At 55.6% G+C, this 27,927-nt stretch overlaps 3 protein-coding genes across 4 annotated transcripts; 1 reads left to right on the forward strand and 2 right to left on the reverse strand.

The window, feature by feature from the left end:
• Positions 1–3,489: 3,489 nt before the first annotated feature.
• NSFL1C (NSFL1 cofactor) lies at positions 3,490–11,438 on the reverse strand. The gene is made up of 9 exons (XM_064673884.1): positions 11,288–11,438; positions 10,450–10,547; positions 9,775–9,849; positions 8,515–8,680; positions 8,092–8,184; positions 7,351–7,460; positions 6,792–6,929; positions 6,123–6,287; positions 3,490–5,161 (listed from the first exon to the last, which is right to left on the reverse strand). The coding sequence occupies exons 1-9, from the start codon at positions 11,387–11,389 to the stop codon at positions 4,999–5,001; spliced, it is 1,110 nt and encodes a 369-aa protein (XP_064529954.1). The 5' UTR covers positions 11,390–11,438; the 3' UTR covers positions 3,490–4,998.
• A 512-nt stretch (positions 11,439–11,950) lies between these two features.
• LOC135423551 (signal-regulatory protein beta-1-like) lies at positions 11,951–14,027 on the reverse strand. The gene is given in 6 exon segments (XM_064673889.1): positions 11,951–12,170; positions 12,319–12,456; positions 12,459–12,668; positions 12,819–13,130; positions 13,338–13,691; positions 13,946–14,027. Coding segments are annotated over 6 exon segments (1,266 nt in total). The 5' UTR covers positions 14,013–14,027; the 3' UTR covers positions 11,951–11,985.
• A 576-nt stretch (positions 14,028–14,603) lies between these two features.
• LOC135423549 (uncharacterized) lies at positions 14,604–17,692 on the forward strand. 2 transcript variants are annotated; one of them, XR_010434831.1, is made up of 6 exons: positions 14,604–14,809; positions 15,764–16,111; positions 16,237–16,438; positions 16,781–16,820; positions 17,153–17,350; positions 17,448–17,692. XR_010434831.1 is itself a non-coding variant. In XM_064673886.1 (5 exons), exons 1-5 carry the CDS (start codon positions 14,629–14,631, stop codon positions 17,279–17,281), a joined length of 900 nt encoding a protein of 299 aa, XP_064529956.1. In that variant the 5' UTR covers positions 14,605–14,628; the 3' UTR covers positions 17,282–17,692. The 2 variants fall into 2 exon arrangements, 1 of the variants encoding a protein (XP_064529956.1); XM_064673886.1 differs by having other exon boundaries at positions 14,605–14,809; positions 17,153–17,692.
• The last annotated feature ends 10,235 nt before the right edge of the window (positions 17,693–27,927 follow it).

Here is a 27,927-nt window from a genome sequence, read left to right on the forward strand (position 1 = left end):
CTTCCGGCTCTTTGGCACTCATTTACTCCCCAGGTGCACTGAGCTGCATTTTCTGCTCACAGACAGGAAAGCCAAGGGCTGACCAGCAGTCACCTCCCGGGAGTAGCTGAGTAGCTCTGGCTCCCTGGCTAATTCAGTGCACAATTATCTCCGACACAGGGAGGCTTTATTTCTGCCCTGCTCGGCTCCTCCCAAAGCCTCTGCCGTGCTCTCAGTGCCTCACAGGAGGCAGCGTCACCCGCTGGGGCTCGGCAGGATGTCACGATTGCTAGAGCAGCATGGGGAGCTCACAGCCCCCCTCTGCATGACAGCAGGGCTCAGCTTGGTGCTGGAAGGGCAGATTTTGGTGAAAAGCACCAATCCTACTGTTAATCACTGCTGCACACTGTGTGACTTGCTGCAAACAGTGAGCTTTCCAGTAACACCATGTGCCAAGGCCTGAAATCTAACCAAGGGTCTGGAGCCAAAGGATGATGCCTCTTCCATCACTAACTGATCTTTTGCCTTCACTTAGTTAAAAGTAGGTTTGGAAAAGAAATGGGAAAGCACTCAGAAGACACAGCAGCTACATCCCCTGTTCTGTTGCAAATATGCAGCAAAAGGCTCAGAGAAAACAAAGCTCTGCAGCTTAAGAAACAAAGTCATGTTGGAGTTTCTGACCGTGAAGGAAAGGTCCCTTCCCCAGCACCCTCTTCTCCACAGTAGAACCATGGCATCTTACCTGCCCAGAGCCCAGGAATGTGTGATACCAACAGCTCCAACCCAAGCCATGCTGGCTGAACAGCTTTCTCAGGGCACTGGGACCTACAGATGGGCTGCTCAGGCAAGGGAGCCCCATTGAAAAAAAAAAAATTAAAGTAAAAAGAAGTCTAGAGCCATCAAATGGGAATTTGCAAGTGGCAGCATTTGGATGTGTTCAACCAGCAAGTCCTCCAAAGACTTACCTCTCCTTGACTGCTCTAGGCATGGCCAGAGGCTCTCAGATTCCCTTTAGCACAGCTGCCTTCTCTTGGTGGAACAGGAGTCAGGACTTCAATCGCCACCAAAATGGATGAGGCAGGAGAGGAGCTCTTGTAGGTCCCCCGTAAGCCATTAAAGAGTTAATTTAAGGAGGAGTCATGAAATGTACCTGACTTGTAGCTGCTGTTGTGCCCACTGGAATTTTTTACTCCCTGTCTCTTGTTGCTGCTTCCATTTATCTGCCAGCTGGGCTACCCGAGTTTTGAGTCAAAAAAAAAGCCAACTAAAACTGACTGTTTTGTGCTGTTAACATTGTTTTACCTGAACAGGCAGCTGAAGGTACAACTACACTAGAAATGGGTGTTCCTATACCAGGATCACTAAAACACCATATGGCCCTGGGGTAACAGAACCTCCTGAGGAAAACAGAGCACTGAGCATGCAAGAAACATGGACCAGGAAACATCCCACAGCAGAAGCAGCATTAGAGAGAGGGAGGTAAAGTTCCCAGGAAATGGTGTGAATGCTATCAGAAAACACAGGAACTCAACCTTAGCAACAAGGACATGTGAAAAAAGAGGAAACAAAGAACTGCACGCGAAGGAAAAAAATCCCAGGAAGTCCTACAATTACCCATCTGAGGGAGAGAAAACTGTTAAAATACAGCACTTGGAGAAAAACAGTAAGATACAGTGAAAGACATGAGCTCCAGATAGGACAGCACAGTCCTGAAACTGTACCTTACCATCCAGAAATTGAAAAGAAGTGATTTTTCACACGAGATGTGGAGCACTTTCTTAACACTGGGGTGTGAAAGGCCAGGAACACAGGCACAACTTCCTCTTGGGGAAATGATCAGAGAAAAAAAAGGAAAATTTTGCAGGGAAACACTTCTCCAGGCAAAGAAGGAGAACAAAGACACTTTTTTATGAGCATAAATGCCAGTTTTAGAAAAGCCCAATCTCAGCCTATGTTAGAACACAGAAATGGAATGACAGAGGAAAGAGATCTTACTAGAGGGAAAGTCAAATAAACTCAGTAACAACCATCAAAAACTACAGGAGTGTCAGAAATAAAGATTTAAGTACTGCAGGGGCACAACACCAAATAGAATCATGGAATCAAGGACTGGTTTGGCTTGGAAGAGACCTTAAAGCTCATCTCGTTCCAAACCCCTGCCATGGGCAAGGACACTTTCCACTAGACCAGGCTGCTCCAAGCCCTGTCCAGCCTGGCCTTGAACATTTCCAGGGATGGGGCTGCACAAGTGACAAGGAAGGTGATTTTCTTTAGCAAATCAAAGCATCTCTTTCCACCATCGCCTTTTTTCTGTTCTGGTGTATTACCCCTTCCCCATTAATTTGCCTGACTGTCATTTTTGCTTTATAGCTTATTTTATGGTGGAACACTCTACCAGCTCACAGGAGACAGTGTAATACAGGACATTGCACGTACATCACTCCCAGTTGGTTCCACGGGCTCTTTTGTCAGCTTTGGAAGAAGACAGGTCTGTCCTGGTCACTGATCTCGCAGTCCATCCTGCAGGCAGCGGGGCAGAGCTGACCTGCTCAACCAGGAGATAAGCACTGCTCATGACTTACAAAAACCAAGGAGAGAACCAGAGGCAGGAGGAGCCAGCAGCAGTGTCCCAGGGTGCTCCCGGTCACACCGGAGCACAAGGTGCAGCTCCCACAGAGAGCAGGATCTGGCAGAGCTCCTCAGAGGAGCCTTCGAGGTGGAGAGCGGCTTCTCCGCAGCACTGCCACCCTCCGGCTCCAGGGAAAATTCCCTCTTCCTGGCAAAGAAACGCTCCTGAGCCCCTGGATTTATCCCCTTTCCCTCCCAGCCGCAAGGAGAGAGCTGGCAGCAAACCTGGATGTGAAAGTTCCCATCGGTGAGCAGAACCTGCACAGCAAAACCTTGGGATCAGCAGCTGAAGGAGTTGCTGTCTGGCTGCCAACACTCCCTGAATTTGTGGGCACCAGCATGGCCAGTTCATCCAAAGACCACGGACACCAGCTGGCCACCACCTGTGCTCTGATGCCACTGGCTAACAAAGGCAGAAGCAGGAGACAAATAACTGGCACCCTTTCTGTTGGATAAACTTTCTCTCTGGGTCTCGGGGTGCATCCTATCCAGCATTCCAGAAGACGTTGTCCCAGGTCCCCAGAATGGCATGTGTGAAGATCAGGATACAAGAACTCCTCTGAGCAACTTCTCACAAGGCAGCTGTGACTCTTTTTAGCTCCGAGGGAAACCCCCTTTTCTCAGTTCTCTCTGTACTGGTTCCCACAGGTTACTCACTGATCATAACAAACACTAGCAAGTGATGCAGGCAGGTGAACCCCAAACTCGCCTGTCAGAAAAAATAATCTTTATAAGTGTTGCTGAGAGGTTAAACCTCATTTAGCTAAAGACAGCTCAGCACAGGAAGCCTACTCACAGAGCAACCCAAAGATGAGACACCCTCACAAACATCATCCAAAATCAGAGACCAGATGGCAGCCAGTTAGAAAGGGTCAAACACTGTTTTCCTATTTTGTGGGCTTTTAATGGCATTTTTCACAATAATTTACAAATTGGTTGTTACACACATTGTATGTCCATTCTGTAAAGAAAAATGTGAGTTAATTCAGCTCTCAGTCGAGAAACTGCTGTAAAAATGACCTTGCCGAGGGCTGGTCTCTGCTCCTGCTGGTTTGTTACTACAGGCAGCCAAGCGAGTTCCTCACGCTGAACCCGCCCAACCTGCCAGCCCCTCCCCTGCACCCAGAGCTCCCTCTGCTCACACCAAGGTGAGGACCTGGAAGCTTCCCAGTGCTGAGGGGGGTGGACTCACAGTGCTGGGCTCAGGATGGGGAGGGAGAGCTCCAGCCCTTGGCAGGGCAGGAGCGTGGCCTCTCCCAGGGACCCTGCTCCCAGGGAGCTGGTGGCTGCAGCCCATGGCTCAGCTCTGGGCTCTGCTTGTAAGCCCAGGATGAGGACAGAAGCAGCACAATATTCTAGCCTCGTGTCTGGGCATAAGGAATTGACCCATAGGATTCTGTTCAAGGGAGAGAAAGATATGGAGACCTGAGCCCAAAACACAAACAGAACAGACCAAAGCTGGAGAACTCCAGGTGTTCAGCTATGTTAGTCCTCAGCAGAGGAGAGGAAATACATCAAATACAGCCTTGCGTTTTTCCACCTGAGCTGTTGCCATCATCTCAATAATTCACCTCTTAGGATATAACTTGCTTTCCAGTTAAACTCTGTTTGTCTCTTACTTCCAGTCAGTTCAAGCTGATTCAGCTTTGTACCTTCTTGGAAAGAAGAAGTCAGCAGCAGGGTTTCTCAGAGAAATGCAATACAGCAAATTAAACCTGCAGCCGGTCTGGCCTGCCAGGGAAAGCACAGGCAGAGCTGGTGGGGACCGCAATGAACGCCCCAAGAGTTCAGCTGAGGGAAGGAAAGTCAGGGCTTTCTCTCTGGAAAAGCCTGGGAAGTGTTAAACCTTGCACCTCAGATGCTGGAGTTTTCCCCACACTGAGCTCTTTCACAAAGACTTCCCCCATAGTGCTTTTACAGGAGTGTAACCATTATCCTGACAATTAGATCACCCATTCTCGGATAGTTTATATTTAATGTGCGGAAAAAAAAGGGAGTACTTTGCAGCAGTCCCTGGAGGGAAGAGCAAAAGGACTGTGGTGAGCAGTAAACAGACAGAAACTGCTCCCTGAAGCTCCCTTCCCCCTCACCTTCCACCTCTCTCTGAGTGCAGTAACTCAATCCACAAAGGTAACTGAACTCTCCTGGGAGAATCTGGGGCACAATAGGCTGCTCCTTTCAAAACGGATTCGTTTCGTTTTATTTATTTTAAAGTCCACTGATCATCATCACAAAAAAAAAAAAAACCATCGGAAATGCAACTAAAGAGAAAAAAAGTCCAACCAAGACCTAAGAACCCAGAGCTACGAGCAGATGTGGGCCCGTGTGGCACCGCGCGGGAGGGGACGGCCCCGTGTGCCGCGCCAGGCGTGTGGCCACAGCTGGGGTCCTCTATGTCAACCGCTGAACGATGACAGCGTTGAGCAGGTTGGCTTCCTTCAGGGTCTGGTTCTCGTCAGTCAGCTCTTTATTGGGGAAGGTGGTCATGAGGACGAAACTGGTGGCAGCCATCGCTGGCCGAGCATCTACTATGAAGAGCCGGATGTCACGGATCCTGTCCAAAGGGATCAAACACACAAGGGTGATCCTGTTACTGAACAGCTTCTACAAAGGTGTGCAGCCTGTGCTGCATTTGCTTCCCAGCTCACGTCACAGGCCACAGCCAGACTATATTCTGATTTAACCTGCTCCTCTGTGGGCTCCCGTTTAGTGAAATAACAGCAGCTGCTTTACGGGCTACAGACTCAGCTCAGTGTTCTTTGTCTGTGTTGTCAGGAGGTTATTCGAATCTGAAAGCTTCCAAACCCTTAATGATGAACAGATTTAAAAAACTGTTTGACACTTGCTGCTTTGAGTGACTGAGCTTGTCACACACAGCAGAACCCAGAGGATTTCGGCTCCCCTGAGCAGCCACACAGTGACACGGGATCCACTTCCTGAACTCAGTCACAGACAAAGGCTTTTGTAAGTCTTTGCCCTGGGCTTGACTCTTATAGAAACTGGAGGATTGAACATAAACCTCAAATCAGGGAGGTGAGAAGGACTTTAGGAGAGCAGTCTGAGGAAGCAGTGGGGTATCTAAGCCAGCTCTGCTTGTCCAAGGGAACAGAACTGTGGTAAGAACATCCCTTCGTGCTCCACTCAGCACAGGGAACAGTCCCGTAGAGAAGTCTAAACTGAGGCAGAATAACTGAACAGGTTTCTAATTATCTGAGAGTTTCTAAAGCCCTTAAAAGAGATTCAGTTTTTTATAGGTGACATCAAGGAAAGTGTTGCTGATAACACTGACCCTCCCAGGTGTGGTATCACTGGCTATAATCTATCCCTATTTGGAAAGCAAATCCTATCCAACAGTTAACAACCGCCTTAAAACCCCACAATAATTCTATTCCTCCTCATCTATACAGAAGGATCCCCAGAGCTCCCTTTGGCAGGCAACCAGGATTTTAACACCTGCTCCACCTGTGTCCAGTCTGCAGTGCCATGCAGGCCTTCCTGGTGTTTCCTGCTCATACCTGTGACTGTGGTTAAACTTCTGGACCAGTCGCCCACCGTCAGCGAGCCGGATCTGGATGTTGGTGACGGGCTCCGACTCATCGATCGCGATGGCAGAACTGGCTTTGGCTTCGTTCTCTGCCTGCTGGGCTGGTGAGCTGGTGCCCATCACCTGGGGCACAGTGCTGGCAACAGGGGGACACAAGGGGAGCTGTTAAAAACCAAACTCACCTGGCTGCAGGGAGCCAGGATCAGACAGCCAGCTCATCGCCTGCCAGGCCCAACTACCAGGGCTGCTAGACAGGAGACACCAAGCAAGCTGGAAGTGAGAATTTATTAGTCAGCCAGTCAGCAGGAACTTGCCTAGAAATTCACCTCTACCATCTCCTTTGGTACCACGTCACAGGCCCTTACATCCTCATGGGAACAGGGGCAGTGTGACTTGGAAACACTGCTCCTACGTGTTCTATGGGAGTTCCAAACCAGGGACCCGCCTCCCGCTAGGGAGAGGCTGAGCCACCCCACAGTACATGCCAGTGAGCCTTGTTTCCTTAGAGGAACACCTCCCATCCCACAGGCACCCAGTGCCTTTCCTTCAGAAAGATGAATCAAAAGGCTCCACCTAGCAAGGCTCTCGAGTGACTCCCTCCCATCACACAGAGAGCAAAGCAGCGCCGCCGTCTTCTCACCTGCCCAGCTTCTGTCCTTCTCCAGTAAAAGCCTTGAAGACACTTTTAGGTTTCACATACTCCTCATCCCGGTGATCCTCCATATCCAGGTTCACCTGTCCTCCCCGTGCTAACCTGCGCAGCTCGGCCGGGACTTCCCTGCAAAGACAGAGTCCTAAGGCAGCTGCCTGAAGCAGCAAGGCAGGAAAGTGTGGAGAAAAAGCCCCAGACCTTTGGATTTTCAGGAATTGCAGTGTGCCCCTTGCTTAATTAACAGGGCAGACGCACACCTCCCTCACTGACACACACAAATTAAAGGCTACTTTTCCCTGTCACCTGGAGTGATGTGATGCATGAGAAATCTCACCCCAAATATGAACACCTCTTTGTTCACTTCACACAAACCCCACACAAACCAAAGCCACTCCCTGTTTACCTGAACCAAATGTTCCATATGAAGAATAATTAATTTCTTACAAGAAAGCTCAGGTGAAATGTGCCACAGATTCAGCAGCCTGGATTCCAAATACACTTGTTTTTCAGAAAACAGCTGCTCTTTTTCTTCCCTCTCACTACGTACCCTCTGCGGATATCATCGAGGAACTGGGCATTGGATGGATCCTGGTAGCTCCTCAGCTCTCCACTATCCAGACTGAATCCACTCTTCCAGAGCTTCAGTACAACGTGCACCTGCAGCAGCCCCCAAACAACAATCAGCCTCACTGAGCATCTTGGTGACAACAAAAATCGATGCAAAATGAAAAGTTCCTACTGGGCAGAGGAGCTTTCGGGTGCAGAAAACACTCCAGCCAGGTTCCTCTGGGCTGAGGGAAAAAACCCAAAGCACTGGCTATGTATGTAATGGTCAGGTATCAATTCCTAGAAGGTGGCACCACAGTCCCCTTTTAGGCAAATATGGCTGAAGAGCCAGGAGTGTGCTGGGTGAGGAGCCTAAACCAGGCTCCCACCACGGCCTAGAAGCAGGTTTGGCCATAAACCAAGCACGAGGGAACCTCACACTGATGCTGGCAGCTCCACAGCTCTCCAGTGGATAAAGAAAAGTTAATTGCCCAGTGCTCTTCACACATTATTGCACTTCTAAGGAATGCTCATATTCTTAATTAACGGTTCATCAGAAAACTGCTTACCCAAGACCAATCATCTATTTTCTACTCAGAAATCCCGCAGGAAGCAGGATTTACCATACTTCTGTCCTTGTGAATTTCTATCAAGCTTTATAACTCTCAGGGGTGGCAAGCTCTGTAGCTAGAGCAGAGAAATCCCTTGGGTCACATCTACAAACTTGTGCAGACATACTCACATCCTGAGCAGAGTTCTGCCTCCTCTCTCCTGCCACGTAAGCCGACTCTTCCTCGGGAGTAGCCCCAAGGCGATACCCTCCCCCTGCAAAAGGCTGGAAGAGAGAAGCAGGCAAAGGGTTACAGAACCACACAAACCCAAGAGAGCCGCTCCCCTTCCCCACCACCCCTGTGGATGAACAGGGGCTTCATGGCATCAGCAACATCTATTGCCCTGCAGGCACAGTGACAGCTTCAGCAAGTTCATAAATACGGCACAAGAGAGCGGCTTTTCTTGCCACTGTGACACACAAAATAGAGCTGCACTGAGAGAGGAGTCCAGACTTAGTTGTCGAGGTAATTCCAGGCTCCTCAGTGCCAAACAGCTGGCATGATGGAGCCTTAACTGAAACAGGGAACAGAAGGAAGAACTCAGCCCTCCTCACCTTCGGCTTGCTTGTCTCGCCACCGCCCTTGGTCGTCCGATCGACGGCCACCGCGCCGTGTTCCTTGGCTCCCTTGAACAGATCCTCCACCAGCTCGTTGGGACTCTTCTTCCTCGGAGGGCCCACGATCTGCTGGCCACTTCTCTCCGAGCCGCCGGCATAAAACCTAACGGAAAGCACCCGGCTCCTGGTCAGACTGGACCCGCTGCCTCTCCAGGACCCAGCGGTTTGACATCAGGATTCACTTGTTCGTATTTGTGCAGCTCAGTGAAACACCGTGGAATCACAAATACTGGATACTACCAGCGTGTCTCCCACTGCCGCCACCTGCAAGTTCCTGTACGGCAGAGACCTTCTTTTTATGTCAATTACTGTAAAATTACCTGTGGATCAATAGCAATAAAGTGGCCACAAGTCTCAGACCTGGCAAGAGGAACAGCCCAGAGGGACAAGCCCTGTTTTAAACACCAGTACCAGCTCAATCACCCGGCTGAACAAGGCTTCCAGCAAGCCTCTGACCCATCAGAGAAACATCCAACTGGAATTCTGAGGGAAGGCACACGGTCATGCCACACAAAGGACGGATCTCAGCTGGAAGCAATGGATGCACAGTCAGTGAAGTGCAATTAAGCACTTCTGGAAGATTGGGTTTATTAGCTTCCAGATGGCTTGTAACACACACAGAGTGAGCTCCCAGCTGCCTGCAGACCATGGTCCATCCAGGCTGAACCACCCCTTCAGAGACATCAGTTCCATTCCATTTACTTTGCCTGTCAACCTTAAGGGTATTTAACTACTTACAGTTGACATCGTAGGAGACTTTCCCACTAGTATTCCATGTTCCTGTTTTTCTTTCCACTTCCACATTCCAGTACATTACCCTTAAGCAGCACTTCAAAAAAAACCCAAATGAAACAACCCAAAACCAAATCCCAACAAAAATAAAACCGAAAACCCCAAGCAGAAAGAAAACAAATCTCTGCATTATTCCCACATTTCCGTTCTCTGTGGACACAAATGAGGATCTGGGCTGTTTCCTGTTCTTAACCCAGGGCTTCCATACCCTGCTTTAGGCTTTCTCTCAGCGCTGAGAGCTGGTGCTTACACAGCTGAGCACGTGCTCGTGCACAGGCTTTGCACTGACAAACGCCTGTCAAACCTCAGATGCTTCACTACAGGAAAAACTGAACACAAGCAGCAAGTCCTCCCAAAAGGGCCAGGATAAACACCCAGGGTTTGAATCTTTAGCTGGAAACTTACCGCTGTCCCTCCTCCTCTTCATCATCCTCCTCCTGCGCATGCACAAGGTCTCTGAACGAGGTTACTCGATGGTCACTGCAAAGATCCAGCAAGAAGAATGTTGGGACACGGTCCAAACTAAAACATTCCCAGGTAAAACATTCCACACTGAAACAGGCTCCTTCTGCAAGGTGGACTCTGTTCACCGATGCCTGAACCAAGAGCATTTCTCCTTCAAGATACAGCCAGTAACTCCTCTTTAAAACTGGGCAGCATTCCCTGACTTCACAGGGATTTGGTAAGGCAAAACTCACTTCTTATTTTGTAAAATGCTTGACTTGATCAGCTCAGGTCTCACACAGAACCAGAAAATGTTCTTCCTGCAGAGACATGGTCTGCTCAAATGAAAGTGTCACCAACTGACCGTCTTTAACCTCAAAAGACAAACCAAGTTTTTCCTGAGCAATGAGCCAAGCTTTCCTAACTGATTTCTGGCTCAGTTGTGCAATAACACCCGTGCTGGTGACGTACAAATGCTCAGGCTTTCACAATTTCTAGAGAGCCAAATGAGGTGAAGCAAATCTAAACACAGAGCTACTCCCGAAAACTAACACACATCAGTGCTTTAGAGAGAGTTTGTGTTTTCACAGTTTCCACTGTCAGGTTTCCAGGATGGACCTGGAGCTCACTTCTCACCTGGCTCCAGTGCCTCTGGATATGGAGCTGGGGGTGGGCTGGGGCAGGGTCAGGATGTCCTCATCACCCCCGTCCTCGTAGAAACTGGCGAGGGCAATCTGCAAAGGGAAACCAGCAAAGCTTGTCAGGATGGGAGCAAACACTCCAGAGAAACAGCAAAACCCACACAAACATCCCAGCTGAACCATCTGCCACGCTAGACCTCTCAAGGCACCTCTTACTAAAGACACTTCATGCCATTTCCCCCTTTGCAGGTCCTGGCAAAGACGAGGCCTTGGCAGGCTCTACTGTTTGGCTGTGTCATGGCAGGGCACTCCCTGCTGCAGGGATGTCACCTTCCCTGCCAGGGAATGCCAGGGCTCTTCTTCTGCAGCAATGACACAAGGGCTATGCCAAAACTACTTCCCTGAAACAGCTGCTTTTGTGCCACCCACAAGCAGAGGTTAACACAGCCAGATCCTTCGAGAAGGACCAGGGACAGGGGCAGGTCGGAGTAGTGGGTGGCTCCTCCACGGTGTGGGGGCGGTGGGGCCGCCGCTGGCAGCACCAACAGCACAGCGCTGACAACCTCGCCAGCATTACAGGAGAACCCACACAAACCCGGCACACCCCAGACCCACCGCCCCTCACCGCGCGGGAGAAAACGAACGAGACAACCGAGACGGGCCTCGGCCCCAGCCAGGCCACGGTCCCGCCGCAAGGGCTGAGCCCGGCGACGGGCGGGGGCGAGGCCTGAGCCTGCGGGACACCGAGCTCCGGCCCAGCGCTGCCCCCCGGCCAACGCCGCGGCGCCGCCGAGCCCCGCAGCGGAGCGAGCGGAGGGCAGCGGCGGAGGTACCTGGAGGTCCCAGCCCGAAGACTCGAGGAAGAACCGCGCTCGCTCCTCCTCGGTGCCGGTCACGGCCACGAACTCCCTCAGCGCCTCCTCCCTGTCCGCCATCTTGCCGCGGTGCAGCACCCAAACCCCGCCGGGCCGCCCTGCCCCGCCCCCGCGTGCGCCGCCAAACCCGCCCGCCCGGAAACACCCGCGGCGGCGAGCAGGGCCCGGCCCGCGCACAGCGGCCCCTGGCGGCCGGGAGGAGCCGGTGCGCCGGGAACAGGGAACCGGGAACAGGAACAGGGATGGGCAGCACTGAGCACAGGGAACGGACACTAAAAACTGGGCACTGAGCCCTGGGAATCAGGCACCGAGCACTGAGCACCGGACACTGGGAACTGGGCCCTGAGCACTGGGTACTGAGCCCCGGGAACTGGGCACCGGGAGTCAAGCACAGGGAACCGGGCATGGGGGACCAGGATGGGCAGCACTGAGCACCAGGCACCGGGCACTGAGCACTGGGCATGGGGTTGGGCAGCACCAGGCACAAGGCATCAGGCACCCGGCACTGGGATAGGCAGCACCAAACATTGGGATGGGCAGCACCAAGCCCTGGAGGAGGGCAGGTGGATGGGTCACAGACAGGGCTGGGTGCCCAGGACTGACAGCACAGAACAACCCAGGGCATCCTCTGCATCCTGGTGCATTTATTTCCGGGCTCACACGACATGGCTGGTGGTGGCCAAGCCCTGGGACCCGCCTTGAGGAACAGTGGGACAGGTCAGCATCCCCAGCGCTTCCTTCTTTGTGCGCTTGAAGAGGAAGAAGAGGAGCCCACCGAGGATTCCCTTCTCCAGCAGCATGCCAAGCCACAGGAGGAGGAGGCTGGATGAAAGGTTCACACCTGCAGTGGGGACAGAGGATGTGAGCAACCAGGTTGCAAGGAAAGGCATTCCTGGCCCCAGAAGGAGCCTTTTCTGGGACTTTGAGCTTTCTCAGGGGGTTACACCATACAGCCACCCTGGCAGGCACCCCACCCAGCTTTGACGCACCACTGTTTATCTGGGACCACTTGCTTGGTCCCTTCTCATCCGGGCTGGCGATCCACAGGATGGCTGACTGGTTGACAGGGGCCTGACCATCGTGTACCACCAGGCAGGTGAACACAGACCCATTCCTCTCCTCTGTCGTTGCACCTCCACCTGGCTCCTCAGCTCCAACAAGCCCTGGCGCAACAGCGATGGCCGGGAGTCGTTCTGCACCTTCATCTTCATCCCGTTCTCCAGCCAGGAAACAGCCACATTTGCTGGGTAAAAGCCCTTCACGTGGCAGGTGAATTTCACGGTCTTGTTCAGCTCAATGGGGCTCATCTGGTCAGGGCTCACATCCACACTGGGGGAAACTGGGAAGAGAGGCAGCGCCTGGTGTCTGACATCCCTGGCTCTGCTGCCCGCAGGGTGCCCTGTCCTCACCCCATGACCCACTGTACCCACTCCAGGACCCCCAGCCCCACAGGAGCAGGACACCCCAGCACAAATGCCCCAGCCCTCACCTCTCAGGACTCTGTTGAGCTGGTACATCCCCCGCAGCAGGGTCTGTGATGCGGAGTGCTGCACCTCACAGATGAGCCGTGAGGGGACGTCACCCTCCCCTAGGACCACTGTCACACTGCTGGACATGTTGTAGGATTTCTCCCGCCATTCAGTGACCTGGGGCAGCTGAGATGAGATGGGGGCCCTGTCCTTGAACCATTTCACGCCGATGTCTTTGGGAAAGAACCCTCCAGCCGTGCAGTTGAAAGCCACCGATTGCCCCGGTCCCGCTCTCTGGTTGGGCCCAGACACGATCGGGGGGGAGGGTTGGGCTGTGGGGAGAAGCACAGGGCTGTCAGACTCTGTCCCCCTGCCCAGCCCCAGGTTTGCAGGAAGCAGGGCATAGAGATGGTCCATGGCATCCTCTCCTGGGACCAGCCCCCAAAGCCCCCTCCCCATCCCTGCTCACCCTGAGCAGAGCCCACTGGGCTGGGCTGGGCTGGCTCCCCCCAGGAGCTGCTCTGGGATCCCTCACTCACCGAGCACAGACACCTCTGTGCCAGTTCCACGCTGAAACACCTCATTCCCACCAGTCAGGGACTTGGTGAATTTCACACAGTAATAGGTGCCGACATCCTCGGGCTGAACATCCCCGACGTGGATGGTGAAGTCTGTGTTGGATCCACTCACTGCTCTTGTCACACGGGGAGCAGAGCCCGTCTCTGCATAGATGGTCCTGTTCCCACTGCCCCAGCCCTTCAGCCACTTCACAGGACCAGGTTCACTGGATCCAGAGATGGTGCAGTTCAGGGTGAGCGTCTCCCCCGCTTTCACTGACACTTTGTCCTGGGGCTGGTGCAGCTTGAAGTCCTGATCCCACTGGGCACCTGCACCTGAACACAGAAGCCAGGAGCAGGAGAGATGTTCCTTTTCCTTGCTGCTGGGGAGTGAGGGATGGGGAGAGCCTGGAGCTCCTGGGACAGGACTGGAGTTAACCAAACTCTTTGTCCAGGGATAAAAGCAGGTTAGAAGGGAGGCAGTGAGAGGAGAGTCCTGGTTATCCCCAGGCACAGGGAAGGACTGCCCAGCCAGCAGCATGCAGAAGCATGCATTGGAAAAGCTCTGGGGCTGTGCGGGCCCCACTTACCCGGGGCTCTGCAGAGCAGGAGCAGCATCAGGCAGGTGAGAGGCAGCACCTCTGTCCCTGGAGCCATGGATATCCCCACGTCTCACTCCCTGATGTCTGGGCTTCTCTCAGCTCTGCTGGACTAGGCTCAACCTGACTTGGCTCAGCTGGACTGGACTCAGCTCAGCAGGGTGCTGCACTCACCCAGCAAAAGGGAAGGAAAGAGGCCACCAATGGCCCAGTTCCTCTGTGCAATCGTGTCCCAGTTGTTCTCCAGTGTTCTCATCACGAGGCTGGTCCAAAATGGTGATGTCCATCCCACTTTCCCCTCAGATATGTGCCAAAGCCACGGCCATGGCCACGGGCACTGGGCAGCCAGAGAGAGAGGCCCTGATGCCTCACACTCTCCCACATGTGGCCCCAGCCTGTGGCTCAGCACCCCGGGGCGTCGGGGGGACACCCATCCTTTGCCAGCAGGATCGGGGGGGCGGGCTGGTGTCTCCCATGGGTCGGTGGTGCAGAGCTGGGCCAGGGGCCCCTGGTGCTCCGGCCCTGCACCGAACTGGGGAGGTCGCAGAGCCCGTCCGGCTCCCTGTCCGGAGCCCAGTGCAGCCCCTCGGGGCCGGGTAGCCCGGGGGTGATGCCCGTCAGGGGTGATGCCCGTCAGGGGTGATGCCCGTCAGGGGTGATGCCCGACGGGGCTGATGCCCGACGCGGGTGATGCGCGGCTCTGCCGGGCAGGCATCAAAGCGTTAACCACCCGCTCGCCTCCGTTTCCTGTCCTGCTTCTCCTTTTCCTTCCCAAAGTTTGGGCAGAGCCCATGGCCGCGGCGGCAGCTCCGCTCCAGTCCGGGCAGCGCAGCCCCGTTCAGCGGCAGCTCTCGGGTGAGTCGGGAGTGGAGCCCCCGAGCCCCCCGCTCCCCTGCCCCGTCCCACACCGGTCATTAATGCGAGCGGGCGCCAAGATAAGCACCGGGCGGGGGGTTTCCTTCCGCGACCACCTTTTGGTGGCAAAGCGTCCCCGGGGCTGCAGAGCCCAGCTCCGGAGAAGAGCACAGCCGAGTCGAGCCCCGCCGAGCCAGTGCCGAGCACACCGGGGGATGTGGGCAGGAGAGGTTTGGGGGCAGGAGGGGTTTGGGGGCAGGAGGGGTTTGGGAATGAAGGGGTTTGGGAAAAGGGGAGATTTGGGGACTGGAAGGGTTTTGGGGTGCAAGAGGGATTTGGGGACAAGGAGTGTGGGAGCTGTGCTGGACTCCGGGGCTGCACATCCCTGCCCAGAGCCAGCTCCTGGTTGGCTCCTGGCTGCGAACCCCAATTCCTCATGGAGCCCCAGTAATCCTGACTTGTATGGAACAGAGCCAGGGCGTTAACGTTTAACAGCACTCGGTTGTTTTTCCTGGCAGGAATTCCCCTTGGCTCCCTCTGTACCTCTCTGGCCTCCAGGCACCTGCACCACCTCCTGCAAATGACACGACAGGGTGTAGATTTATCAAATCATGGAATCACAGAACCATTTAGCTTGGAAAAGATCTCAGAATCCTCAGGTCCAACCATTCCCCCAGCACTGCCAAGGCCATCACTAAACCATGTCCCCAACTGCCACATCTGTATGTCATTTAAATCCCTCCAGGGATGGTAACCCCACCACTGCCCTGGGCAACCTGCTCATTTTTCAGATTTGCCCCTTGTTCATTTTGAACTCGGTTTCCCCTCTCCCAGTGCCTGCACTTTGCCTCTACCACATCCCAGGATATCTCTCAGCTGCTCTGCCTGTGAGCCAGCCCTTGCCTCACCCCATCACTCACCCCCAAACCCTCCTGTTGCTGTGCCCACATACAGGTGCCCAGGGGGGTCAGGACTTCAAGCTGCACCAGCCCCAGGACAAGGTGTCGGTGACAGTGGGGAAGACGCTCACCCTGGGCTGCACCGTGTCTGGATCCAGTGAACCTGGTCCTGTGAAGTGGCTGAAGGGCTGGGGCAATGGGAACAGGACCATCTATGCGGACACAGGCTCTGCTCCCCGTGTGACAAGAGCAGTGAGTGGATCCGACACAGACTTCACCATCCACATCAGGGATGTTCAGCCCGAGGATGTCGGCACCTATTACTGCGTGAAGTTCACCAAGTCCCTGACTGGTGGGAATGAGGTGTTTCAGCGTGGAACTGGCACAGAGGTGTCTGTGCTTGGTGAGTGCAGTCCAGCAGGATGCTGCTCCCAGGGACCCCATCCCACAGCCCCCACCCTACCTGCAGCAAGGTCCCACACTGCTCTGCACCCACCACCTTCTCCTGCTCTGCCTCCGTCTCCACAGAGGCAGCCGTGGTTCCCAGCATGGTGGCTGCAGTTGTGGTGCTCTGCTTCCTCCTTGTCCTCGGCCTCCTCGTCGCCCTTTGCCTGTACAGAAGGAAGCGCCAAGGCAGGGTTGGCAGCCCGTGCCCAGCTGGGCCAGCAGCTGTGGGCAGCTTCCCGCCCACCTCTCTGCAGTGCTGTGCAGGGACCCCCAGCACCCGCAGGTTTGTACCCACTGAGCAAACTGCCTTATCCACCTGCTTTATGCTGGTTTTTTTTAACTCTCTGGAGCAGTAATTTGCCCCAGAAAAGGTCCTTTACTGTGCTGTGCTGCTTCTCTCTGTGTTTCACAGGAGTGCCTGGTGGGGAGCACCCAGTACCAGGGAGCTCCCTGCAGCCCCTCGCTGCGGTGTCTGAGCCCAGCCCAGGAGCACAGACAGCATGTTCCCTCTCTGCCTTCAGCATGGGCATCCTGCTGAAATTCGGGAGGGGAATTGAGGGAGGCTGTGCTGGGTGGGAGGGGACCTGGATTCCTTTAGTTCTAATGGTTGTCCTTCCCTCTGCAGCGAAGTTCTGGATGCAGAGAGCTCCCACCTGCCCAGCCAGGTAAGAGCGATCTGTGAATAGGGGGAACTGCATCCCATGCCAATGCCCCGGCTTGCAGGAACTCTGCAAGTCTCTGGGACTTCGGGTGGGCAGCAGCTGCCTGCATGTGGTCCCAGCACAGTCTGCACTGCAGCACGGGGCCACCTCTGCAGCCGTATGGCTTGAACCTGGTTCTTGGTGTTGCCCTGTGCAAGGCCAGGAGTTGGACTCGATGATCCCTGTGGGTCCCTTCCAACCCAGGGGATATCCTGTGATTCCATGAAATAGGGTTGGGGTTATTTTTGCAAGATTTTTGCTGTGGCATCATCCCCCATTTGTGTGCACTTCTGCAGCAGAGCAGCAAGGAGGAGAACGACATCCACTACGCCGACCTGCAGGCCCTGCCCGCAGCCCCCCGGCGCGGCAGGAGCGCGGGCACAGCCTGCACGGAGTACGCCAGCCTCAGGGTAGCTGCCAAATGACACATGGCACCACGGCCTGCGCGGCCAAGCCGTGGTGGGGAGGAAGCAGGGATGTTTCTGCAGGGCAGAGTAAAGAAGAAGTGGAGCTGTTTACGTGGCGCACCCCGGTCTCAGCTCAGCATGCCATTCTCAGAGCCAAGCTTCCTCCTGTTTATTCCCATCTCAGGGCTGGACCTGCTGTGCCAGGGCTGGGCAGCAGCTCTCCCAGGACCCAGCAGCCATCTCAACCACTGGATCAGACCACGAGGCCAAGCATCTCTGCGCTGTGCAAGGTGTTTGGTGCTGATGACGCCAGGGGGGCCTCATGCTTGCCTGTGCCCACCAGCACAGGCCTCCACTGGCCCTTTCCCAGCTCACAGGTCCATAATTTGTGTTATCTTGTCACCACCCTCATTAAAGCCATCAAACAACCATGCTGTCCAGTTTTACTGTCCTCAGGGCAAGAGCAATAGTGCCAGTCCTGCAGGATCCTGGGGGGGATCACATGAGGCCTTCAGAAACCCCCTTGGCGGGAGGGGCTGAGGCCAAAACGGGCTTTCCAGGCAGAGGAACCTGCTGCCGCTGCTGCCTGTGACCTCAGAAGCTGCTGCACTTGCTAGTTTTCAGATTTATCTACTTTTTCCTGTGAAATCAGAAAAGAGAAGTGAAACAAGACTGCGCAGCCCCGGGGAGTGTGGCTGGCAGGGAGATCCTCGTGAGGACAGAATTGTCACAGGGGGGAGAAGAGCTACAACGGAAATTTATTTGTATGACTGAATAAGAGTCCCCTCCTCTGGGGACGTGTCCTGGGGACAGTTTGGGGTCAGTTCTTTCTCAGAGACAGTTCGGGAACGCTCAGCACCCTGTGGGCATGGTGATGGGGGGTGGAGTTTGCCAGGGCAGGGATCCAGTGCCTCTCCTCAACTTGGCCCTCTCAGCATGGGGCTATGGGGTGGGAGTGCCAGACCGAAGCTTTCCCCAGTGCTGGATCCTGAGTGGAGCCATGACAATGCCACGGATCATTTCCCAGCCAAGGCAGTGGCTGCTCTGAGCAGGACAGGGGTTGCTCGGGCTCTGCACAGGGACGACACCAAAACTGGCGGAAATCTCACATCAAGGCTGTGAACAGGAATATTTAAAATATGTGGGTGAGACCGAAACTGGGGATAGACCTCGAGGACCAGGGGAAATGAAATTCAAGGGGATTTAGAGCTTTTTAAGCACTGGGCTGGATCAGGAGTGGGGAAATCCAGTTTGATAGGAGCATATGCAAAGCAGGGAGCGAGCAGAGCACGGTGGAGCGCTCTGCACCTAGGAAAGGGCCCAGGTCTGCGGCTTACTGCCCAGGGGAGGGATTTGGTGGTTATTAAAGGAAAATCCTTTAAGCCACCAGCCCGGGGTGTGCCGGCAGTGAAAGCACAAACAAGCGCCCGAGCACGGACACAAGGTAGGAGCGCACTGGGGAGCACCTCGCTCGGGGAGCAGAGCCTCACTTGGGGGGCAGCACCTTCCTCAGGGGACAACACCTGGCTTGGGGGGCAACACCTCGCTTGGGGACAGTGTCAGGCACTGCTGGGGTCATGGATTCACTGTGGTGTTTTCCTGGTGCCGCTGGTTGTCACATCCCACTGAGTCACCCGCTGGGTACTTGAGCAAGACGAGAGGGGTGTGTGGGAGGTTGGGAGCTGCCATGGCTGGGGGGCACAGGGCAACGCTGGGGTTTGAGGCTGGCACCCACCAGGCTCCTCCTGCCACAGCCAGGGCTGAGTGAAGGTGGCAGAGGCTTCACTTCAGTGTGGAGCTGAGGTGGTGCCTGGATGGGTGGTGGGAGAGGCTTGGTGTCCCAGGGGGGAGACCAAGCTCCAAACAGGTTTTGGGCTGTGTCCTGCTGCTGAACCCTGTGCACGGACACCCCAGGGTGGTGTTGTGCCAGGTTTAGCTGTGCTTTTCCTCTGCGTGATGTGTGAGCCCAGTGCCAGGACCCCATGGGATGGCGAAGTCAAGAAAAAGGGATGTGGGATGCACTGGGATGTGTGTCTGGGTGGCCAGGGGATGCTCAGGGACTGCTCTGACGTCTGATCTGGGAGGTGGGAATTGTCTCCTGGAGGTGCCAGTGCCAGAGGGCTGTCAGGGCCTGCCAGGGTGGTGCTGTGTGCTGTGCTGTGCTGTGCTGTGCTGTGCTGTGCTGTGCTGTGCTGTGGAGCCAGTGTGGGAGGCATGGGCTGTGCCAGGAGCCAAGGGGGAGCATGACAGAAAACATGGAATAACAGAGAGCAATTAGTCTGGAGAGAGTGGCTGATGGAGGGGGCTGGTCCTTGCAGCAAGGGGAGGGCAGCAGTAGTTTAATTAATGCTGAGGAAGAGCGTGGTCTCAGCTAGTGTGTGGGCTGGCTGAAACAGGGGGCTGCAGGCATTTCCCTGGTGTCCTGGGGGACAGGAGAGAGCTGGCTGCACTCATGGGGAGTGGGACAATTCTTAGCTGTGCTGAAGCCAGGGCTGGGCAAGAAGAAAAAGGGAGAGACAGGGATAAATGCTTCATACCCTGTCCTGGGATGCTCTGGCTCCACGATGAGAAGCAGAGATCCTCCACAGTGGCAGTGTCTGTCACAGGAATAGTTGCCTGAGGGACATTGTGTCTCCTGGAGCCAGTGTTGCTCCAACTGGTCCCCTCCAGTGGCTGACAGGGCAGTGGCTCCAGCCAAGGGCCTGGTTTGTGGCTGTCTCTGTCCAAGACACCCTTGCACCCCCGCTCTGTCCCAAGACACCCTTGCACCCCCGCTCTGTCCCCATTCCTGTTTCCATCCCTGTCCTTTCCACCATGTAACTGTGGTGGGCACAAGCCCATCCCCAGGGAGAGACAGGCTGATCCATTTGCACACCAGCATCCCCCAAAAGGCCATGGGTCCAAGAGCATCTGATGCCACAGGAACCCCACAGGGCCCCCACAATGCCACAAGCACCCTGTGATGCCAGGGGGACCCCATGCTACCAAAAGAACCAGGCAATGCCATGGGGATGGTGTGCCAGGACACAGCAGGGAGCAGCAGGAGGAGCTGAAGGAGCAGCCAGCTGCCTTGAGGGGCTTGGAGAGAAGGGAGAGGGTCTCGGAGACACTTTGATTGTCCCCAAAAAATGCCCCAAGGGTCTCGCTTATGCCCCCTGTCTTCCCTGGGCTGGGCTCCTGACACGAGAGGGAACAGGAAGGAGAAGCTCTGGAATGTTGCACGGTCAGAACCTTCTCTCTCCAATTCCAAACCTGTTAGCTCACCCCTTTGCAGCTCCCGGTTTCTCAGGCTTTTCCTTGGAAAGGAACGAAGCCAAAGTAAAACGGTGACATGCTTTACACTGGTCCTGATTTATTTCATGTCTTACTATTGAATCTTATTCCCCGGTTTCACGGTTGTTGTGGATTTTCACCAAAGGGGATGAACAGGTCTGGGATTTGGGGTTGTCATAGGAACTGTTTCAGTGCCACAGCCTCACTGCCAGCCTTGTCCCCTCCAGGGTTCCTGATGGAGTGAGGACCCTCACCAGTGCAGTGGGGGTTTCTCCAGCCCCCCAGGCACAGTCCCAGTGACAGCCAGGGTACGGGACAGCCACCCCAGAGCACTGGGACACCGGGGTGTTTGGGGAGGAGGTGGACTCCTGGGCACTGCCTGGCCCTGCCCACAAAGTGAACTGGGACCCCCAGACTGCAGTCCAGAGCTCTAAGTTGAGAAGAGGAGGAGGTGTTTAGAAGATGCTGCTTGTCCCTGTGGATTCTCTGGTGTCTAGTAGGAGGCTGTGCCATTGCAGTTATTGATAGTGGGAACCTCTCTGCCCGACCTGGAATCATTTTCATTTAATCCATGGAGCTGAAGGGGCTTGAGGTGGATGGGGGGCTGCCCTCTGACCATTCCTCACCTCTTCTATCACAGGCAGAGGGGGCAGGCAGCGAAAATGAAAATGTCACATCCTTTGTACCCAACACTCCTTTGGCCCTTGCGGTCCTTCACTGCGGGACGCCATGAGGCCAAGACTGGCAGCGATTAAAAAGGGGTTTCCAGGGCCGTGGGACAAACAGGAACATCCAGTGCTTAAGAAAGACTCACTTTGTGCTTTCGGTGTTGGACGGGACATTGGTCAGGGACAATCGCCCTCTGGAGCCAGCACGGGGAGGGCGGATCCAGCTGCAGAGCTGGGTCCTGCCAGTGCCTGCGTGAGGGTTCCAGGGTGGGCAGGAGGGACTTTTCTGCCTGCACTGGGGTGCCAAGGGCTCTTCATGCTGGATCAGCTGTTGGTGGCACACTGGAGTGGTCCTGGTGCCCCCCACAGCCACATGTACGTTGTACCCGTAGTGAGCTGTGCACACTCCTGGGGACGCTCCAGATGGCTTTGTCCAGGGAGAAGTGCTCAGGGTAGGGAAAACCTTTGGAGAGCTCCCTGTCCCGAGGGCAGGATGTTGCGGTGTCCCTGGAGCTCCCCGCTGCTCCAGAGAGCGACCTTAAAGCGAGGCTGTGCTTGGCCGTGGCCCCAGCGCTGGCAGCCCCCGAGCCCGGCACAAGTGTCCCTCCGCGGAGAAGTGCAGGGAAAGGGAAAAATATTGAGAGAGGCAGGAGAAGGGGGAAAGCAGGCGCTGCGGGAGGCAGCACGGCGCGGGCTGAAAGCTCCCTCTCAGCGGGCTTTTGTTCGCCCCGGACGTGCCCAGTGCTGCTGCCAGCCCGGAGGGGCTGTGCTGGCGCCGGTGGCTCCGGGCGATCCCGGAGCTCCGCAGCCTTGCCGGCGCCTCAGCCCAGCGACGTGCCCGTGGGCAGGATGCGGGGACCCCCATCACACCGCCGGGCTCGGCCCCTCGTCGCCGGCCCTTGGGGGGGGCAGCGCTCGGACCCACAGCGCGCTCCCGAAAATAATTCCTTCTGACAGATCCATTTCTTCCGCATGGTTCAGGCTTAATTTTATAATGGTATCAGTAGCTATGGCAACGTGTAAAAATAACGGATCCCCGAGCCCGGCAAATTCTCCGTAAACAGCTCCCGTCTCCCAGAGCCCGGCCGGGTGGGCATCACCCCTTGCCCACGGCTACCGAGGCCGCTGCAGTTAGTGGTTGGGTTGGGATTCACGCGATGACTAATTAGCAGCGTTAACTGCTTACGCTTTGGGATGATGATTCCATCAGCTAATCCTTGGGGCTAGGCTGAGCTAATTGGGTGGATATCGTTAACTCTGGCGGTCAGAGCTGCTGTTACAGGGCCGCAGCGCAGCGGAGGCTGGAGCATCTCTCCCGCGGTTCCCTCCTGGCACCCCAGACCCAGCACGGGGCTGGCAGCCGTGGGGGGCCGGGCACGGCTCAGCCCCCGCGATGTCACCGGGCCACCGGCCCCATGCACACCTACAGCCTGTCCCAGAGCCGTCCATCCACGCGTGTGCACACGTGTGAACACGCACACCAATGCAAACACACGCAGGACAGGTTTCCCACACGCAAGAACCCCCCTCAGCAGACATCAGCTGGTGCCAGCATCTGCTGCAGCTCAGAGGTCTCCGGTCACCACCATGAGTGGATAATCCCAGGCAATATTTTCTAAACCTGTTAGACATCACACAGACCCTCTAAATCCCTGATCCCCCTCTGAGGCTATGGTGGGATGGCAGCACTTGGCAGCTCGGATTTGCAGCTCCTTATCAGGGCCAGCCCCTTGGAGCGATGCAGTCACCGGGAGCATGGTAGATCCTGCAGAGCCAGAATTAATCCTCCAGCTTTTTATTGCCTTTCAACTTCAATAAAAAAAAAAAGGACAAACCAACACAAATCCCTTGGAAAAGCATTTTTCTCCACCCAGCTCCCAGCAGCAGGACCAGAATGGCCCCAGCTCCACAGAGCTGAGAGTGCTGGGTCAGGCAGTGCCTGGTCTCAATGGGGCCAAAAAAAAATAAGGAGCCAAGAGCTCCGGCATGAGGCCCCTGAGCCTTGTGGCTGCTGTGGGGACAGTGTGGGGATGGCCACCACAGGGACAGCCCAGCAGCAGGGCTGGGGATGGCGCTGGGGATTGGTCAACACTCCCCTCCAGGGTTCGGTTCAGCTGTTTTGGGGGGCACATCCCCCCTGCATCCCGGTGTAATTGCCATTCCCTTTGTGAGGCATTGGATCCTCCACTGTCATAAATGACCCCAGGGAAGCTCCTGCTGCCAGACCCTTGGTAATAATAGTAAAGGTGACGTGGGGTTGTACCGGGTTTCCTGCACCCCCTGTGCCGTGTCTCAGCCTCCACGGGGCATCTCCCCAGCTCCAGTGGCACAAGTGTCCACGTGCTGACATCCCACAGCTCAAATTCCCCCACTGAGCCTGCACTTCAGCATCTCCCAGCAAGGGCTCTGCCGAGCAGGAAGCGATGGGCTGAGGTGGCTGAACATGATCAATCCCCCACGTTAGCAGTTTTATTTCCACCCGCAGCTGCCGCAGGACTCTCAGGCAGCGCAGCCTCGATGAGCTCCAGCCGCCGGCCCGGCAGTGCAGCGTTATCTGCTGCTGCAGCCTCGGATGAGCTTTCATGATAACGATTTGCAATCAACAGAGAACTTGGAGAGGATGCAGGAAAAAAAAAAAAAACTAAACCAAAAAAACTGAAGAAGCCAAAAGAAAACTGAGATGATATCACACCTCCCTTGGCCAGGCTCCTTGCCCCACCACAGCCCTGGTGGTATGGCCATGGGGAGAACAGGGTCTTCTCCAGCATTGCCCCATGGGGCTGCCTGTGTGCTGGGGGATCTGGGTACTGGCACTGCCACCACATCCCCACGGGCCAGAGCAGTGCAGAGCTTCCCCCTCTGGAGCAGGGAGGGAGGCTTTGGCTCAAACAGCTCCCAGAAACCTATCAATGATTAACACCCAGCTCTGAAATGTTCCTGCATGGCTGGAGCTCCCTGCCTGCCATCCCCTCACCTCCCTGCTACTTTCTCCTCCACAGCACCACTGCTCCCAGGCTGGGGAAGGGTCCTGAGGCTACCACCATGGCACCGTGGCTGCCTGTGGCTCTGGACCCCAGCAGAACTGAAGCGAGCTTGGTTGTGCCCCCCAGACAGCACAGATTTCCCCACAGCCCCTGAATTTTGCAACCACTGGCACAAGGGATGCAGGGCTGGGGCCACCCTGTAACCCCAATGAGCTGCCCTGGGTGGGTGCTGTCTTGTGCCCTGATCATCAGTTACAGCTGGAAAATATCCTTGAGTCCAACCATTCCCCCAGCGCTGCAGAGCCACCACTCAGCCATGTTCCCACATCTGCACGTTCTTTGAACACTTTCAGGGATGGTGGCTCCACCACTTCCTGGGCAACACCACACACGTTGCAGACCCACAGTGAGCAAACCTTCCTCCAGAGCAAGGGGCAGGACCCTGCCTGCGAGCAAAGGTCGGCAGAGCCCTCCCAGCGCTCACGGCACCTCATTGGACACAGGCACTGGCACTGCCAGCTCTGTCCTTCCCAGCTGACCCTGTGGACGGGTTTTCCCAGCCTGTCAGCAGTTTCACCCTAAACCCCCTCATCCCAGGTCAACCAGGGCCGCTTCCAGGCCAGGCACAGGATATAAACCACCTTTCCTGCTCTGACACAGCCATGAGGAATTCCCCCAGAGCGTGCTGGGCTCCATTAAGGAAGTCTGGCCAAGTCACCCGCCTTGCAGCATCCTGTAGGGCACTACTGCCGGGTGGGAGCAGCCTGGGAGCACAGCATGGCCTGGGATGAGTGAGCTGCACTGTGGATACAGTCCCTGCTGTAGCCCATGGGCTTCCCTGCTTGCTTGGCAGACAGTGGTGGATGGTCTGACAGTGGTGGACATTCTGATGTTGGTGAGTGGTGGTCTGACACTGTTCAGGCTCTGCTGCCACTGCTGAAGTCCAGGATGACAGCATGTGAATGCCATGAGGGCACTTGGAGCATCACTCCAACCCCAGCAAAGCCCAGCGTGGGCAGGCAGTGCCACATCCCTCCTTCATCCTCTCTGAAAGTCATTTCAGGGGCTTGGAGGGAACCAGCTGATTCCAGCAGTACAGGGGATTAATTCAGTGGCAGAGGGACACTTAAATTAAGTGGGCTGTGATTCAGAGCCCTGCTCCCTAAGGAAGAGGCAGAAGCGGGCAGCAGGTCTGGCCAGTGTGCACAGAGGGGAAAATCCCCCTTGCCAGGGAGCATCTCACCTCCTCCCCACTTGCACCCCACACCTCCCTTGCACCAACAGGGCCTGAGAGCTCTGAAAAGCACGTGAGAGAGTTGAAATAACTCAGCTGTAACTCCTAAATCACCCAATAAAAGCTTGACCAAAACAATTACAGGCAGTTCCTGTGAAATCCCCAAAAGGTGAGGGGCAAAGCCCATGCACAGGCTGCTCACACAGCATCCCCCACAGCCCAGCCCCACCCTTCTCCTGGCAATCACAGCCATAACAAAGCCCCTACAGCTCATCACTCTCCTGAGGGCCTCTCCCATATAAAGGGATGATTGGGTGCCCCTCTCCCCAGCTGCATAGTGTTCATGGTGGTGGGTGCTGTGACAGGAGTATGAGGAGACAGGTAGGATACATCCCCCTGCTTCTTAAATCAGTGTTTGGAGGGCTCTGTGTGTTTCTTCCATGGGTCATGGTCCATGTAAACAGTTCACAGGTCACTTCCTTCCATCCCCACAGTAACATATTGCTTGTTATAAGTTAACATCAGATAAACTAATTTAAGCTCCCCCTGTACTGGATGTCTTGGATTAAATTGGCATGGTACCTAATGAAGCTGAAGCTCCATTTGTTGTGCTGGAAGCCCTAAATATCAGCAGTGTAATTGGTGCTCCCAACTTCAGGAGACATTTGTGTGTTTTTCCTCCAAGCTAAAAGCCCTCTGTGAGCTCTGATTGAAGCCTGAGGGGTGGTAAGGAGAAGCAGTGGGGCTGTAGGATGTGTCCACTTGGTTCTTAAGCTGGGGGGCTCTTGAAATTTGGGATTGGAGCTGGAGGATGGATGGGGTGAACGTGCCCAGCCCTGTGCATGTGCTGGGGAGGCTGCGCTGGCTTGCGGGTACCCGAGCAGACCTCGTGTGGGCTTGGTGCTCTGATGTGGTCCCACATGGTGTTTTGTTGTGGTGAGCTGCAAAAGCAGCACCTCTCAGGGTGCTGGAGCTGGGCTGGGGCCTGTCTGGGGCTGGGACTGGGCCAGGATATATCTGGGTGGCTCTGAGCTTGCCCGGGGCAGTGAGTCCCAGCAGCCCCACGTGCCTCGATGGGGGTGTGCACTGTTATTTGTGTTTATCATGGAATCATTGAGGTTGGGAAATACTTCTAAGATCATTGAGTCATTATGATGGAGGGCTCCCATGGGTGTTGGTTGCTTGCTGGTGCTCAGGCACAGCTCTGTGCTCACAGCTCCAGAACTGCACTGCTGGATACTGAGTTTGGGGTATTTTCCAGGCTGATGTCCAAAGTATTGGTGTTTTTTCCCTTTATCCCTGAGCTGGTTTGGGTTTTGAGTCTGGACTGAGCCCTCTGGGACAGCTGCTGTGCCCTGGTATGATGTGGTCAGTCAAGCTATTGGTACCCTTCCCACTGTGCCATCCCATGCTGGAGTGGGGATCTTGAGGGAGAAATTCCCAGGCAGGGAACAAACTGCATTCACCTCCATTGTTTATGAAATGTGGCTCATTAACAGGCCCGGGTTTGGCTCTGCAGGGCAGGAACTGGAACCTTTTCCGTCTCCATCCCCTGTGAATCCCCTCCAGCTCAGTGAGCCACCGCTGTCCCCCAGGGGCCATTGGGGCCGGGAGAGGATCAGACAGGCAGCTGCTTAAGGGATGAAACAACAGTCTGGGCAAAACCAGTGCTGCAAGACTTTCCACTGGGATCACCCTGGCGAGGCTGTAATTGTCCCTGTTGGATGCTGATGGGTGCTGCTGCCCTGGCTGGGGGTCCTCGTGTGGGGAAGGATCCTCACCCCTTCCTGGGGAGGGGACAGATTCTGCCGCCCAGCTGGAAATGGGGGAATGCAAAAGCACGTTGAGCCTCTGGCCCCAGGTGGGAGCAGGGAGGGAGAGCAGAGCCCTGCCTTCCCAGCCACCCCCCAGCACCCAAACCTGTGGGGGTGGCTGAGCCCAGCCCAGACCCACCACACAGAGCACGTGCCTTCCCCAAACGGGTGCTGGCAGCGTGACGCGAGTTCCTTGCTGCGCCTCAAAGCTGCGAAAATCAACTTATTCTTGAAAAGCTCCCCTGGAACGCCGCCCCATCCCCGTGCTGGCTGCTGCCTGGCTCCCAGGGCCAGGGAGAGTCAGACTCTGGAATCCTCCAGGGTCTCTGGAATCCCCCCTGTGGGAGCAGTGGTTTTGAGCTGGAGCACTAAGATGCTGCAAAGCGAGCGCAGCCCGTGTGCCCGCTGGCGGCACGGAGAGCCTGGCAGTGCTGCCCACCCTGCCAAGCAGCACCACAGCCTCCTGCTCACCGTGGGTGTTCGGTGCAGAAGGATGATGGTGATGGCAGCGTTGCACTCCCGAAATTCTGCGTTCTCCTTCCATCTCGGGCGCTCAAGGAGCTGAACGCTCCTCTCGCTGAGGCTCCCTGGCTGACACGGGGCAGGTGCTGCCCTACTGGGGTGCACCCTCCAAACCCCCTGTGCTGGAGCAGGGCCCTTGCAATGCCGAGTGGAAGGGCCGTGGGCAGGA

The sequence above is a fragment of the Pseudopipra pipra genome, chromosome 17 (genome assembly GCF_036250125.1).
Source record: "Pseudopipra pipra isolate bDixPip1 chromosome 17, bDixPip1.hap1, whole genome shotgun sequence".
Taxonomy (NCBI): Eukaryota; Metazoa; Chordata; class Aves; order Passeriformes; family Pipridae; genus Pseudopipra; species Pseudopipra pipra.

Coding starts and splice junctions, on each gene's coding strand:
- NSFL1C (XM_064673884.1), bottom strand. CDS start 11,389: ATGGCGGACAGGGAGGAGGCGCTGAGGGAGTTCGTGGCCGTGACCGGC. Junction 8,681..9,774: donor GAAGAGGAGGAGGGACAGCG/GTAAGTTTCCAG, acceptor GCTTTCCGTTAG/GTTTTATGCCGGCGGCTCGG. Junction 6,930..7,350: donor CTCGATGATATCCGCAGAGG/GTACGTAGTGAG, acceptor CTGTCTTTGCAG/GGAAGTCCCGGCCGAGCTGC.
- LOC135423549 (XM_064673886.1), top strand. CDS start 14,629: ATGCCCGACGCGGGTGATGCGCGGCTCTGCCGGGCAGGCATCAAAGCG. Junction 14,810..15,763: donor CGTTCAGCGGCAGCTCTCGG/GTGAGTCGGGAG, acceptor GCCCACATACAG/GTGCCCAGGGGGGTCAGGAC. Junction 16,439..16,780: donor GGGACCCCCAGCACCCGCAG/GTTTGTACCCAC, acceptor TTCCCTCTGCAG/CGAAGTTCTGGATGCAGAGA.